At 42.0% G+C, this 16190-nt stretch overlaps 1 protein-coding gene across 4 annotated transcripts; it reads right to left on the reverse strand.

Annotated features, from left to right (window-relative positions):
- Positions 1-226: 226 nt before the first annotated feature.
- Positions 227-8849, reverse strand: gtf2a1 (general transcription factor IIA, 1). Of its 4 annotated transcripts, none has more exons than XM_010882504.5 (12): positions 8617-8848; positions 6612-6713; positions 6169-6328; positions 4366-4404; positions 4157-4221; positions 2686-2761; positions 2467-2505; positions 2071-2204; positions 1784-1885; positions 1226-1546; positions 967-1056; positions 227-605 (listed from the first exon to the last, which is right to left on the reverse strand). In XM_010882504.5, the coding sequence occupies exons 1-12, from the start codon at positions 8644-8646 to the stop codon at positions 498-500; spliced, it is 1266 nt and encodes a 421-aa protein (XP_010880806.1). In that variant the 5' UTR covers positions 8647-8848; the 3' UTR covers positions 227-497. The 4 variants fall into 4 exon arrangements, with proteins under 4 accessions (XP_010880806.1, XP_010880805.1, XP_010880807.1 ...); XM_010882503.5 differs by having other exon boundaries at positions 2053-2204; XM_010882505.5 differs by lacking the exon at positions 2467-2505 and having other exon boundaries at positions 2053-2204; positions 8617-8849.
- Positions 8850-16190: the final 7341 nt, after the last annotated feature.

Consider the following 16190-nt stretch of genomic DNA (forward strand, 5'->3'; position numbering starts at 1 on the left):
TAAACTGAAGTGTGAGAAGACATTGGAAAAAGGGGATTCATTGAAAGAACAGAAGCTCAATGGATCTCTCGTCAGTGGCTGCTTGGCAGAACGGTCTTCTCAGGCCCGTTGGGTCCTGATACTGACATACCCTTCATTCCGATGTGTGTCAGACAGTATCTCCGTTTCGAAATGGTGAGTTTGTCATTGCGTGTGACGCCCCCTAACCCCCCCCCCCCCCCCCACCCAACAAACCACAACAGGTCCTTGTATCCAGTCATTCCCTGGGCTGAAATGTATCCAGTCATTCCCTGGGAATTAGCTGTTGATGCCTTGCTTTCTCAAACTGGACAGAAAGTCCCAGAGTTCAGTTTGGTTCCTCTGTCTGCGTTGGTAATGGCACCCTGTTCCCCATGTACATGTAGGCACACTACTTACCAAGGCCTACAGGCTCCGGTCCACAGTAATACACTATATAGGGAAGAGAGTGCCATTGAGGACTCCTCCTTTGTGTTGTTTTACCACTCCGCATCCCCCACAGCTTTGGAGAAGACATAATCTCTGCCATTCAGGTTCATTATCCCATCCTTCAGGTGGAATTTCCATTTGTTCTTACTTCTGTGAATCTGAGGAAAGGGAACAGTGTGACACACTACTCTGTCTCCCTGTCAAGGGGGCTGGGATTGAATATGAAAACATACCTACCAGGAATATTTCATGCTTAACCTGTTTGTTCAAGAATTCTCAAATGCATAGTCCTGAACAATAGTATCGGAAAATACAATTTTCTTAAAGATAAGGAAAGCGAGAAGGTCAGTGACAAAGCTACTAATCTTTAAAAAAAAAAGACCAGTATCGGTAAAGTCGTGCAGATATTTAACTAGTCCATGTAAGGAGGGAAGCCACTGGACAGTGTCGGGGATGGCAGAGTACAACCTGTCACAAACCAAGTCTGGATGGGGCTTTACTGTATTGGGCAAGCCTTACCTTGTCGTACTGACACACCACCACGTTTTCTGTATCGAACAGCTCTTGGTCCTCCTCGTCACTCACATCATCTTCACTGTTCAGAGGCTCCTGAGACAGACAAACAAGTTAATACCAATACCACTACTAATCCCTACATAGGACTGCAGCGTTCTGCTACTCAGAAGAAACTACAGAGAAATTATATTTTTAAACTCTTCCGGAACTGTAGACTTCCCATGTGTTTGCGTGTCTCTCTTCGTCCGAGTGTACAACCCACCTCCTCCACCTGTCCGTCCTCGCCTCCATCTTTGTCCTTGTCTTCATCTTCATCCTCATCGTACTCCTCTTCCTCCTCCTCCTCATCTTCATCTGAGGAGGTGTCCCCCGCTCCGTCAACCTGCAGCATCATGGGCGGCTGCGGCTGGGTCATCTGCTGGGCCTGTTGCTGCTGCGGGGCCCCTGGTGCAGCTCCGCCCTGGGCCTGAGGTTGCTGCTGCTGCTGCGGGGCCCCTTGCGCAGCTCCGCCCTGGGCCTGTTGTACTTGCTGTACTTGTTGGACCTGCTGCATCTGGCCTGCCTGGCCGGCCATCTGCATCACCTTAACAGAGGATGGGTTGACAAGGATTGGTTAGTGACTGACTGTTGAACATGGGTCCACCGTTCACAATCTGCACAATAACGAAGAAAACACTCCCCTGGTCTTTGCGTGCACACAACTAAAAGCTGACTGTAGAAATACATGTAATGAAGAAGGGCTGATGCTCTGTCTTTTATTAAAAAGGCACTTGAATTGGACGAACCACATCCCGCATCGGAGCAGTGAAAGAGGTCTGACCTGTGTGTTCTGCTGGACTTTGTTCCCAGTGAGGACAATCTGCTGAGGCTGGATGATGACTCCTGTCTGCTGGGGGAGGCCTCCCTGGAGCGGAGTCAGCACCTGGGGGGGGCGCACATGATTTTACACCCCATGAAACACTAACAGTTCACCTTGAAAATGTCCCACTGTGGTTACAGGACATGAGCCATCTTAACCCGAAGACCCCGACGTAGAAAGTTATTTCTTGTGTACCTCCACCAGGGGGCCTACGTGTGGAGGGCACCTACCTGGGTGATGGGCCGTACCTGCTGTATGACGGGAGCCTGCACGCCCCCGGGCTGCATCTGGGGGAGGACCTGCTGCTGCAGCACCATCTGCTGCTGGGGCTGGATGATGTACTGGGCTCCGTTGGCCGCTCGGACAACCTGCAGGATCTGACCTGGGGTCAGAGGGGGGGAGGCGTTAGACCGGCCAAGGGCACGCACGTTCACGATCTGACCGGAGATCAGAGGAGAGAGAGTTGGAGAGTGTAGCCCTCGATACCCAGACCCAACCTCGTGAGACTCAACCCAAGACCCCGGCATCCAAACCACGGCCAGACCAAGAACAGTTTGCATTTTGAAAAGAAGAACAAATATATGGAGTCAGAAAGAAAGGCTTGTTATTTCCGTAATGTGGAGGGGAGTATAGGTTGTACACACCGTCCGCCGTTTTAAGATAAACATTCTGGGACACATTGCCTGATGTGCATCACCCGGGAAGGACAGAAGAAATTCAGGGCAGAACAAAAAAAAAACAAAAAAAAATACAGATTGGTATTTGGTGAGGTCATCTTTCTGCAGTAACAGGCTGCGTATTTACTATGAGTAGTCATATAATCACTGAATCCGTGTGCAATGTAACAGAAAGAGTTCCTCTACCTTGGCTGGTGATGAGCTGCTGATAGGGACTGACTCCAGTGGGCAAGGCCAGGGTGGCGGCAGTGGCTGCTGCACTCTACAGGACAGACAGAGACAACACACATGACCCACCAGGCTAGGAGACGGCTGGCCCTCAACAACAACCAGGGAATTACCCTGTTTCAAACAGAGACACAGCCCGCATTAATGGACAAGAGAAGCAGTGCAAAGGGAGCGTCCGTTTCCTGTCCAGTGGAAATGCACCAAAAACACGTTAGGAAATAAAGCAGTGCGCGACAACATAACACACGTAAAAGTTACCTATTTTTGTACATTTCCATTTATCAACTAAAATCTAAAGCTCAATGTTTCCATTGCATGTTCCACTTAACTACGTTTTTTCTCACACGTTTCCACTCTGACCTTTATGTCTGCCCTCTGAGAAACAGCTCACACACAGTATGCTACTTTGATGAAATTGTTACGGATAAAAGTATGATTTCAATTTTCCAGATATCAGCCATGCATCAATCATGTCACATAATATTACGCCCTTGATAATAATGAGATAGGAGCATGAACTCACCCCTGTAACCCTTTACAGCCATGTGAAGTCAACTCATTTCATCTGAAGCCTTATGAGCTGCATGGTTTAAATAGGTGTAGACCACAGGACATCCAAATTTGCTTGAATATGAATATTTGCAATGCAATTGCTTTTCAGAAGTAATATTACAGACAAATATCCCACCAGGTTAAATAAATAAATCGATGTTTATAATATTAATAGTTGATAACATCCTGTTTGCCACCCATTTCATTTTCTTAGTATCATACCAACTGGAAGAAAATGCAGTTTAGATATTTGACAGATGTGAGTCCAGAAGACAAACCAGATGGTGGCGAGGCTGGAGGAGGAAAATAGGACATCAGAAAGATGGGGAATGTCGTTATCAGGCAGAGACCAAGGGAGAGGGCCAGACACCAAGAGGGAGGGCCAGACACCAAGAGGGAGGGGCAGACACCAAGAGGGAGGGGCAGACACCAAGAGGGAGGGGCAGACACCAAGAGGGAGGGGCAGAGAGGTCTTGTTTCATCTGCTCAGTAATCCAATCCAAAATCCAGAACTCTCACAAAAATTTATAGCGATTTATTGCGTGGCGTCTCATCCATCTGTCCTTAAGCTGGCCGGGTTAGTTACGCTCAGCGCCAGCTGGTGACATCTACATGCTGTGTGTTTACTGGGGTCGGTGTGTACACATGTGGAATCAGCTCTATAGTCCAGGTGAATTATATCCAAGGATCTCTCTCATTATGGACACATGCAAACAGCCAAGAAGGAACAATTGGTTTAATCAGGGCTAACTTCACAGCTGTTGTTGGCACGTAACCACAACGAAACTGTCATTATTTGTGTCTTAGACCTGATTAAACTCTGGCCCCTGGTCAATGGTGCAGGTGCAGCCTATTTCCAGACAAACGGTCCACTCACCATCCCTGTTGCACTCATGTGCTGCAGAATTTTGGGATCCTGCACAATGACTTGCTGCTGGGGCGCTGTGGGGAGAAAGCAGATGGGCATTGAACACACAGTGCATACATGTCCAAAAGACCAACATCTTGGCAATGCTGCTTTGGAACCAACAATCAACTGTGTGTGAAATCAATAAACACTGAATGATGTCCATGTGATTATATTACCGCTGGTGACGTTCGGACGGGTCGATTGCCAGTTCGTCACTGTGAATGAGAGTGGATTCTCTTTTCAATGCCTTTATTGTGCTTTTCAGATAGTCATTCAAGCGGTTCTTTAAAATGTATTTTGGACTAGGCCACATAACAGAGCACCTGTTATTTCTAGACTTTCGGGAAGATCCACAATACAGGAGGAGTGTTAGAACGGTTGTAAAAAGCCTTTTAGATGTTGGGAGGTGGCCTTAAAGGGCGGTTTCAGGGAATTGTCATTGTGGTTTAAGCACTTCTCATATCCCCAAATATGTTCACACTGGCATGGACCGAGAAGACTGAAGGAAGGCCATCACAGGAATTAGAGTGGATACAGGCCTAGGGTTTCTAGAAACCATTAAAGAACAGGTTTCCTCCACACAGATTAAGCTCTATCCAGGGGCTGTGTCTACAAAATCATTTTAGACAATGTCCTGTGAAAACTGTTTAAGAGGAAGAAAAACCTTGCAACTCAGAGTGGGTTTTAGGATAATGTTAAGAAACAGCTCTGGCAAACCAAACAAAAAAATATTAATTTCTATCACAGCAGGTAATAAATACAGTTTCGGGGACCATGAAGGGAAGATAGTGATGAGGCTCTCTGACAGGGTTAAAGAAATAAGAATCACCTGCTGCCAAGTCCACAGTATGAGTTAGACAGCCCACGGTGAAACTAACACAGTATGAGTTAGACAACCCATGGTGAAACTAACCATGTATCAAATGTGGTAACAGAAATTACTTCTGCTGCTATTAACTCAAGCCTAATGTTTTTAACCAGTTAAAGGAGAATGTATTATATTAGGCCTATTGTTATATCAACCCATTAAAACAGATCCCTGAAATGCATCAAGTCCCTTAACGACGATGTTGCAAGCATCAAGTCCCTTAACGACGATGTTGCAAGCATCAAGTCCCTTAACGACGATGTTGCAAGCATCAAGTCCCTTAACGACGATGTTGCAAGCATCAAGTCCCTTAACGACGATTTTGCAAGCATCAAGTCCCTTAACGACGATGTTGCATGAAACATTCCGAAGTTAAATAACGGAAGACAATGTTAACATGGCGTCAAATCGAACATTTTATAGACATGCCAAAGGAATAAATCTTTGTTGTAAAATCCTAAAGGCATTCATTTCAATAGAAACATAGATGTAGGTAAATCAGCCTAGAGGTAACGCATGGTATTTAGTCAAAAGTGCAACAGACAGCCAGAGGCCAGAGGTCAACGAGAAAGGAACCCAAATGACTGAATTTGTCAGTGTCTCTCTACAGGAATTGTTGCCTACTCCTGCTCTAGGCTTAATCTGTGTCTGGGAAACCAGTCTGTCGGGGCGGAGGGGCCTGGAGGCCGCGCCTGTGTCTGTCGGGGCCCGGAGGCCGCGCCTGTGTCTGTCGGGGCGGAGGGGCCCGGAGGCCGCGCCTGTGTATGTGCCGGGGCAGGGGGCCCGGAGGCTGTGCCTGTGTCTGTCGGGGTGGGGGGGCCCTGAGGTCGTGCCTGTGTCTGTCGGGGCGGGGGGGCCCTGAGGCCGTGCCTGTGTCTGTCGGGGCGGGGGGGCCCTGAGGCCGTGCCTGTGTCTGTCGGGGCGGGGGGGCCCTGAGGCCGTGCCTGTGTCTGTCGGGGCGGGGGGGCCCTGAGGCCGTGCCTGTGTCTGTCGGGGCGGGGGGGCCCTGATGCCGTGCCTGTGTCTGTCGGGGAGGGGGGGCCCTGAGGCCGTGCCTGTCGGGGAGGGGGGGCCCTGAGGCCGTGTGTCAGGGCATAGGACTGGGACTAACCCTGCTGCTGCTGGGGCAGGAGGACCTGTTGGGACTGGGTCTGCTGCGTGACCTGCTGGGACTGCTGAGCCTGCTGCTGAGCCGCTGCCTGGAGGGCCGCCTGCTCCTCTGTATGGAAGCCCTCCACTGCCTTACTCTGCATCAGCTTGTTCTCCCAAAGCTAGGGAAGAGGAAAGGAGAGAAAGACAAAATACGGTCAAATGGAGAAGGGTAGGTAAGATGACAATATCATTGTATAGATTGTATATGTAACATTTACAAACCCTCCAACCAAAAAATTAAGCTGCAATTAAAAGGTGCTGATCATTTCCTTCATTTGGGATTAAACTCGTGCTTCAAATAAAAGGCTCAACTACATATCCGCAACTGGGAAACAGATCAAGAGAAAATCTGTAGACAGGAAAAACATTTTCCAATGGATAAGGAAGGGGTGAGTTTCATACTGTTTTGAGCTCCATGAGAACCTGCTCGTCCACTCCCTCATCAAGGAAGAGCTCTCGGACCTCGTTGATAACATCCTCAATCACAGACCTGTACAGTTTAGGCTGACAAAACATGAAGAGCACAGTTAGAAGTGTCCTACTGTACATTATAATGCAGGAGGTAAGAGCCTTGGATGCGGAATGGCTGAAATATGTAGCATAAATCCATTTTTACAGTTTTAATTGCTTAATAAAGCAGTTTATAATAGTGATAAAGTAACTTGGGTCTTTGAGATACATGGCAAATATACCATGGCTAAGTAATAATAATCTCTAATAACAGCTCTTAGCGGGGTATACTGGCCATATACCACATCAGCCCATTTCATTATGACTTAAATATAGTTATTCCATACACCAATAATTATAGTATGAAACCCAGCTAAGCCAAACCTATTGACAGAATTTAGAAACTTCCTAAAGGTGCCTTTCTTACAACTAAACTGTAAATTAGTTGGACATTTATAAAATTATGGTTTGTAATGCGAGTGGCCAGACCGGTTGCATCATAAAATTGTTAAAATGTCTGGAGAACTTTGGTAACCATCAATATTAACGGTAAAGTGCCTAAACATATTACAGCACCAGAGTTTATACACATGGTGATTTTGTAATGTGATAGCCATGATAAGCAATAACCCAAAATGACTGATAGACCAGCCCACAGCAACACCACAAACGCTTCACAATTATTCACCATTTACGGGTCTCAATACCAAGAGACAGATCAGATGACAAACTACATTTAATCGGCCAAACTAAATACAGACTGTGACGTTCAATCGTCGAACATCATAACCCCCTCAAACGAAAATGATTGCATTTTGAACAAGAGAGAGGCCATCTGCTGTCCTATTTCCCCGGTCAATTCGGACCTCCGTCTCCCACTCTCCGTTTCTAGGCCTGTCTGCTCACTATTTAAAGCTCAACCGGGTGTTTATATGTATAGCCGGTGACGTAGCACTGAGTAGCACCTTCCCATCCCGGGCAGTCTATATTAGAGAGCCAATATGGCTGTATAAAACCGAGCCGCGGAAAGGAGGAGGGTCACAACCGTCGAGAGAGGAGACGTGGAAGCCATTTTACAGAACGGCGGTGGTCAAGCGCCTATTGCCTCGTGCTCGTAGTCGCTAATATTCGAATGTTGGACTTAAATAGAATTGCTTAGAAGATTGGGTGATTTTTGCTGGTTAAAATGTATTTTAGAGATGGGGCCAGAGAAATAAAACATCGGACAAAAGAAGGTGAAGAGGCTAGCTAGCAGTCTCGTTCGTGCATGGTGGACAGAGGACAGTACGACCTTGTTTGAAATTTAGTAATATCTTCCACTAGACCATCAGTTTTAATACTGAAAAAATGGGAATTACTGTAAACATGCGCATTGGATGAGAAGGTGCTTCCAACTGTACATCGAGGCTATATCTAGTATTACATTAGACTGTAGGAAAAACTCACAAACATTAGGTAGCAAACATTAAAAAGAGAATCTAGATCTCTACAGTAGTAACCCGTAAACAAAATGTACCAGCAAATGTTACGTTAGTTGATTAATTTGTTAGCTGGCTTGGTGGCAATGGCAGCGTCGCTTGCAATTTATCCTACAGTACAATCAATAAGGCTCAAATCAGATTATATCTATCTACTTAAGAAGCTAGTGTAAGGTTTATGAACTTTCAGAGAACATTTTAACACGACACGTTACCTACGCCAATCCCCTGCAGCATTCTGAAATCTCAGAGGATTCAAATGGTTTCGAAATAGGCTAAAATGGCCGATTATTGTAGCTACGTTCACGTTATGCCTAGAAGTTTATTCATGAAAACATCAGAATTGTGTTTGCCAAATAGTCTTTATATATGCTTGCACTCAATAAAAAGCAAACCTTTTGGCAGCTAGCAGGTAACTAGCTAGTCTGCCATAATTCCTAGTTCTGTCTCACTGACTACCCTCTGAGAATGATCCTTACCACTGGATTCGAGTTTGCCGAGCTCGCCATTACGCGTAGTGTAAAACCACACGAAAAGCAAGCGAGAAATAATTGAAAAAAAAAGAAAAAACGATCTAAAACAACTGGGTACGATACTTAAAATTAGCCGGCATAACTTTTGTAAATAAAACACAGAGTTTAACGGTCTTATTTACAAATCCGGGCTGTGCCTTCCCAGCCGTCCTTCACCCGCCGTTGTCCTGCTTTATATACCGAGCGATGGAGCTGCGAGTGCGCGAGACATAGGGCAGGGTCAATCCGGTCATTACCGCGAGATTTCGCGGGAATATCGTAAAGGAGAAAAACAGCTTCAAGTTTGAGAGCAGTGTTTGACAGGATGTCATTTTTTTTCTCCATAATGAGGCTAAGGATCCTTTTTAATTGGACATTTAAAGAATAAACAGTATATATCTTGTTGAAAATTCAGATGCTTCTGCAAATTTTTGAACGGCAAAAGACTGTTGACAATTCCATAAATGAAAATATCAACTAATAGCTTTATATTACTTCTCAAATGTTTTGTGGATGACAGATTTTGTAATAATTTTTTTGCAACATTCCTTATTGCTCTAGTGAAGAAAAATATCCTGAAGCAAGACATAATTGATTCTTTTTGTGTTTGTATTTCTTTTTCATTAATTGTTTACGTTTGATTTTCAGTTTTTCACAATGAACTCGGGATTTAATTTGAAATACAGTTTTATTTATTTAGTATTTGTGTATTTTGTGTGACCAACATTTTGGTAGACTGATAGCATATTTCCAAGGCAGACATAGGGATGCATGAGTGATGTGAAAAATAATATAATAATCAAGCAGTGAGCCAGTAAAGCTATGAGGATGATGCCTCCAACCAGAGTATACTAACGTTATCTTTCAAAATATTTTTATTGACGTATTTTGGAGTGGCAGATTCGAGCCACTGAATGTAAGAGCTCAATTGCACCACTAGAGAGTGATAAAACACCACATAAGAATACAAGGATTTTTTTTATCTTTGAGTTGGAGTAGCTTTCTGAATTTTGGATATTTGACATAATTATTTGGACAATTGGATATTGGACAATCGCATATAATAATTATTGGTTAAAGCTTTTCATTTACACTCTTTTAAACATAGATTGAATATTTCAGACTCACTTTTGAAAAACGTTCTAATCAAGTGTCATCAATTAATAGAAAATAAACTGTGAAGTGTTTTGTTCAAAGAACATTAACATGGTTTTTATCAAAAGAGAAGATGTTGAAAATTTGTTAACTTTTTTGGGGGCAATCCTAATCAGTAAATAATACTGCACAAAATTGTGCATGTCTTCATCAGAAGTTAATCAGGTTGGGAAAAATCTTTCATTTGACAACTTTGTACACCTGTAAAGATGCATTTGTTTGTGGCAGTCAAAGGATTGTGTTCCTTTGATTACTGTATTTGTAATTTAGCTATAATAATGTTTTTATGACTGTTCAAGTTTTGAGATGACAACTATAGTTTAAAAATGCATTTACAAAATTCCATAGAGTTCTGTCGTGAGAATCAACAAAATTGTTCCAAGAAATGCTTGTAAGTGACCAAAAACAGGGTAATGCACAGAAATAAATTGAATGCGAGTCCCCCTATTATATCTATGCATTTAATCTAATTGACAAAAAAATTAATAATTGACAACTTTAGAAAAATGGAGACAAAAGATTAATATCCAATACATTTGATGACCCACATCGCAACTAATCAAGGTGAAAAGACATGATCTACTGTACAATTTACAGTGCACTACAGAATCTTTATCCGCCTTGGTGAAAATCTGCAGGCGGTATGGTCTGGTCGTATGAGCACATGTATTCAAGCCTGGAGACTAGTGTTCAATCCCTGTCTTAACCTTCCCACTTTCTCTGTCTTCTGAGTCTGTCACTCCATATATTTAAAATCTGTCTAAATAAAGCAAAAATGCAATAAACATATATGTCTAAAAAATTTACAAAAAAAGCTGAGAAATGTTGTTGTTTGTCAGCTTACACTCAAAATACAAGAGAAAACAAACTATTAATATAAAGAAAGACTTCAAGAAATGAATATTAACATCTAGTAGAAGTACCTTCCCATCTCTAAAGAGCCTTGTAAAAGTATTAAAACCCCTGACCAATTGTTTCCTATTACTGAATTATTATAGTGTATTGTAATGTTTTTCTTTTCAATATTTTACAGTGGATATACTGGATTTACTAGAAGAATTCAGAGCACAGGGAGCATGTTTTTTTGTAACCATACAGTCATTGATTGGGTTTTAATAAACAGTGGATATAAAAAGTCTACACACCCCTGTTAAAATGCCAGGTTCTTGTGATGTAAAAGAATGAGACAAAGATAAATCATGTCAGAACTTTTTCCACCTTTAATGTGACCTATAACAAGAACAATTCAATTGAAAAACAAACTGAAATCTTTGAGGGGGAAAAATAAACTGGTTTCACACCCTTAAACTAATACTTTGTTGAAGCACCTTTTTACTTTATTACAGCACTCAGCAATAAAGGGTAAGAGTCTATTAACATGACACATCTTGATGTGGCAATATTTGCCCACTCTTCTTTGCAAATGCGCTCCAAATCTGTCAGATTGCGAGGACATCTCCTGTGCACAGCCCTCTTCAGATCACCCCACAGATGTTCAATTGGATTCAGGTCTGGGCTCTAGCTGGGCCATTCCAAAATGTTAATCTTCTGGTGAAGCCATGCTTTTGTGGATTTGGATATGTGCTTTGGGTCATTGTCGTGCTGAAAGGTGAACTTCATCTTCAGCTTTCTAATGGACACCTGAAGGTTTTGTGCCAAAATTGCCTGGTATTTGGAACTGTTCATAATTTCCTTCCACCCAGACTAATGCCCCAGTTCCAGCTGAAGAAAAACAGCCCCAAAGCATGATGCTGTAACCAACATGCTTCACTGTGGTTATGGTGTTCTTTGGGTGATGTGCAGTGTTTTTATTGCGCCAAACATTTTGGAATTATGGCCAAAAAGTTCAACCTTGGTTTCATCAGACCATAACACATTTTTTCACGTGCTTTTGGGAGACTTGATGTTTGTTTTTGCAAACTTCAGCCGGGCTTGGATGTTTTTCTATGTAAGAAAAGGCTTCCGTCTTGCCACCCTACCCCATAGCCCATTCATATGAAGAATACAGGAGATTGTTGTCACATGTAGCACACAGCCAGTACTTGCCAGAAATTCCTGCAGTTCCTTTAATGTTGCTGTAGGCCTCTTGGAAGCCTCCCTGACCAGTTTTCTTCTCGTCTTTTCATCCATTTTGGAGGGACGTCTAGTTCTTGGTAATGTCTCTGTTGTGCCATATTTTCTCCACTTGATGATGACTGTCTTCACTGTATTCCATGGTATAACTAATGCTTTGGAAATTATTTTGTACCATTCTCCTGACTGATATCTTTCAACAATTAGATCCCTCTGATCTAATTGAACAGCTGTACTTTATTTGTGATTAATCAGAGTCACTTTAAATGATGGCTGGTGTGTAATTACTTCTATTTAACATGAGTTTGAATGTGATTGGTTAATTCTGAACAACAATATCCCCAGTTATAAGAGGGTGTGCACACTTATGCAACCAGGTTATTGTAAGGTTTTTCTTTTTTCCCCCTCGAAGATTTCAGTTTGTTTTTCAATTGAATTGTTCACATTATAGGTCACCTTAAAAGTGGAAAAAGTTCTGACATGATTTATCTATGTCTCATTGTTTTACATCACAAAAACCTGGCATTTTAACAAGGGTGTGTTAACTTTTTATATCCACTGTTTATTAAAACCCAATCAATGACTGTATGGTTACACCGCCTTTTGCATGAAAAAAACATGCTCCCTGTGCTCTGAGTTCTTCCAGTTCACAATGATGAAAGAAATTGTGCAGAGTCACCATACCACCTTACCTCCATCTGTGAACCATTAAAGTTGCTGTTGCTTTTTCTGGGCAAAAACCCCACTATTCAAGCTGTGACTCTGAAGGCAAATTAAGACCAAAGAGTATTGTACGGAGATAAAGTAGTACAAATACATAGATTAGGAAAAGGTTAAAAAAATTATACAAAGATGTTTGGATATTCCAGTGAGCTTTGTAAGTACCATCTGAAAGCATGAGAGTGACCCACCTGCACTGTGGGAGGTGTTATGGTCAGTTAAGACCAAGATAGAGCTTTTTGGCCTTTTTCTTTTGGCAAAAACCTAACACTGCCTGTGTCTCAATACACACCATCCCTACAGTGAAGTATGGTGATGGATGCATCATGCTGTGGAGAAGCTTCTAATCAGGAGTGACCGGGCATCTTTGTAAAACCGAAGGAAGAATAGATGGAGCAAAATACAAGTAAATACTGCTAGAAAATCTGTTTTGCCTTTCAGCACGACAATTATCCCAAGCACAAAGCCAAAGCAATATTGGATTGGGTGAATGCAGGTGAATGTCCTACCATGGCCCAGTCAAAGTCTTGATCTTAATCCCATTGAAAATCTTTGATGCTGTTTGAAAATTGCAGTCCACAAGCACCATTCAACCAAACTAAACAAACCTGGGGCAAATCTGCCAACAAGAATAGACAAAAATCCCTCCGATGCAGTTTGCAAAACTGGTACCTACTGGAAGACTTAATACTGTTACTGACCTTAAAGACTCTGCAAAGATGATTAAGACCTACTGGAAGCAAAATGCCTAGTAGATCAACGAGTGAGAAAACTTAGAGGTGGTATACCTAAAAGGACTTGAAAATAAGTTATTGTGGAAGAAGAAACCAATACTGGATTTCCCCTAAGACTGAAATGTTGGATGATATAAGTATTGAATGAAAGCGAGCAGTCATGCCTTTACCAAGATATTTGTAGGTGTCGGCATAATCTCACTCGAACCCCTTCAGAGCGATGATGTTTGGGGGGCAGACATTTTTTTGGCATGAAGGGGCAGATGGAGGTCGAAAAAGGAATGTTAAATGTTAATAAATCAATGTTAATGGGTGGATAGCCCATTATTCAGTGAGGAGCCAGTTGTGTACAGGATAGTGTCATCAGCACAGAGGTGGACAAGGGAGTTACCAAAAGCATACACCATGTCGTTATTGTACAAAGAGAATTGAGTTGTCCCAAGAATAAAACCTTGGGGAACACCCTTAGAAAAGGACACCCTCAGATGCAGACAATAGATGTGAACAGCAAGCCCTCCAGGTATACAATATTTTAGACAGGCAAGGCAGAATTGAGATAGGTCTATAACAGTCAGGGTGTAGTTTGTCACATCCTTTGAAAAAATGTAATAATCGCACCATATATTCTGACCTGTGGGAAAACAGCTGATTGTAATGAGAGGTTAAACGGGCAGGTGATAGGGGCTCAGATAATAGAGACAGGCTGCCTCAGAAAAAAAGGGCCGCAAATCCTGAAGCCCAGATGATAAGTATGGGTCCAGTTTAGGCAACTTCTTCCACACTGTAATCACATCATAAAAGGAAAAACATGGGGTGCTCTGCTGGAGAAGTTAGAGGCAGTGGAGTTGACAGAAGGAGCAGGCTGGGCTGATTCAAACACAGGAACAGCCCTGATATAAGTGACTGTTGAAGTTCTCAATAATTTGTCATCAACAGAGGCTGTGCCTTGATATTTTGGTGCTGTAGGAGACTGGGAAGACAAGGTGATGTTTTATTGCTCTATAACTTCAGAAGATCAGAACCATTGATGGTTCAAAAAATGTACGAGTGTTTGTGTAGATCTGTTGTTAGTCTGCTGTTTGTCAAAATCAATGTGGCGGGACAGAAAATAGCAGTTATTTGAAAATATACAGTGTAGGTTTATTATCCTATAACATACTTTCTAACTAGTTTAAACATTCAGGAGTGGCCTGGGGTGTTGCCTAGAGCTATACCTGTGCTCTTCCACAGGGAAGAATCCCCAAATCATAAAACCATGGAATAAATGCAGGCTGACAAAGAGCTATACGTCTGCTTTCTACAGTCTCCATGGAAACCTGCCTCAATGGACATTTTGTAGTTATGGATGATCTGGACCATGGAGAGCAGAACTCACCCCATATCAGTCAAGTTAACACACCTCACAGATTCCACTCTCCAGTTGTTGCTGTGTGTTGTCTAGCATAATGAATTGATTATAAAGCGCATTCAAATCTCTCATATTTTTTAATAACTATTTCTAAACACTGTACATAACTATGACATTACACAGACAGTCTAGAATAGGAATGTACTTTTTTTTTTAAATGTGGTGAATGACACCTTCCATGAAAAGCAATACAGATTAGGCAGACATATCGCTGTGTTATCAAAGTTGTAACCATTAACTTTTGAGTCTCAGGCAACTTATTTTGTCAGTGGAATGATGCCCCTTAAAGATGTACAGAATAAACATGCACTTTTTTCTTTTACTTTGCTGCAGTTGCATAGCAACAGAGACACCCTACATGCAGTTGTAGTTCATTGTGGAGGGATGTGTGATGCGCTGAGCTGTGCTGTGCAGGGAGGCAGTAGCTCGTGATTAAGTCTGTAGTCTTTGGCTTTAATTATGAATGGCCTTCTTTCCTTCCTTTGCTACATGACTCTAACATGGCAACCATCACTAAATTGAAAGACAAGAAGTAACTGTATACCATAACATTGAGAATGAATAAAACACACTTAATCTGATCCAAATGATTGGATTTGATTACAGGAAATAATGAATATTTAATAAATGGTATGTTCTGACCCTTGTTTTTATGAAAATGTGAGGTCAGTAACTGGGCCAGTCTTGAGATTAAATTACAGACGTTGGCCTCAATATCATAACGATCAATATATATTTAAATCAATCAAATCACTATTAGACAGCCCCCATTTTGATTTGAATAAAGCCTTTCACACATACAATATTTAGAATGTGACTTTTGGACCAGAATGAAACATTTAAGAGATAAATGTTGACCTATTTTGCATACTCCGCCATACATCCATTCAGACCTAACTTGATGATGTCAAGTTAGTTCTAAACTGTTTTTAGATAATTCACATCACATGTAAAATGGTCAGCAAAACTGGTCAGCTTTAATCAACTTTACCTCTTGAATGTTTTGTCATTTAGGTCCAAGATTTATTGTCCTTCTACAAAGGGTAGATATGTATGGAAGGTTTGGTTCAAATCAAAATAGTTGCTGTCAAAAAGTTAATTCACTCTAATATAGTGTTCCAAGAACTAGTTTAATCAATCAAGCTTTCAGAGTTTTGCTTGCTTTTTTGATGCATTTCTGTAAGAGAGAATTGTTATTTTCAGTTAGTCTGACAGTAGGACGATTTGGTTTACTATACAGTACGGTTGTTACATGCTTATTGCTGCTGTTGATACAATGTTTAGGATTAGACATAAATCACATGTGTCTTGTGTATTGTTTTTTTGTCTTTAAGCATAGGATATACAGTACCAGTAAAGAATTTGGACACATCTACCCATTCATTTCATTCATTCATAACTTTTTTTTTACCAGGTCAGTTTTGGGTTATTTAAAAGAAATCTTTTGTCAA

Source organism: Esox lucius, chromosome 18, assembly GCF_011004845.1.
Source record: "Esox lucius isolate fEsoLuc1 chromosome 18, fEsoLuc1.pri, whole genome shotgun sequence".
NCBI lineage: Eukaryota > Metazoa > Chordata > Actinopteri > Esociformes > Esocidae > Esox > Esox lucius.

Excerpts from the sequence above, each read along its gene's own strand:
- gtf2a1 (XM_010882503.5), bottom strand. The coding sequence starts at position 8,646 with ATGGCGAGCTCGGCAAACTCGAATCCAGTG. Across the intron at positions 2,205-2,466 it reads TTATCTTAAAACGGCGGACG|GTCAGATCCTGCAGGTTGTC; the intron begins GTGTGTACAACC and ends CTCTGACCCCAG. Across the intron at positions 1,886-2,052 it reads AGGTACGGCCCATCACCCAG|GTGCTGACTCCGCTCCAGGG; the intron begins GTAGGTGCCCTC and ends CGCCCCCCCCAG.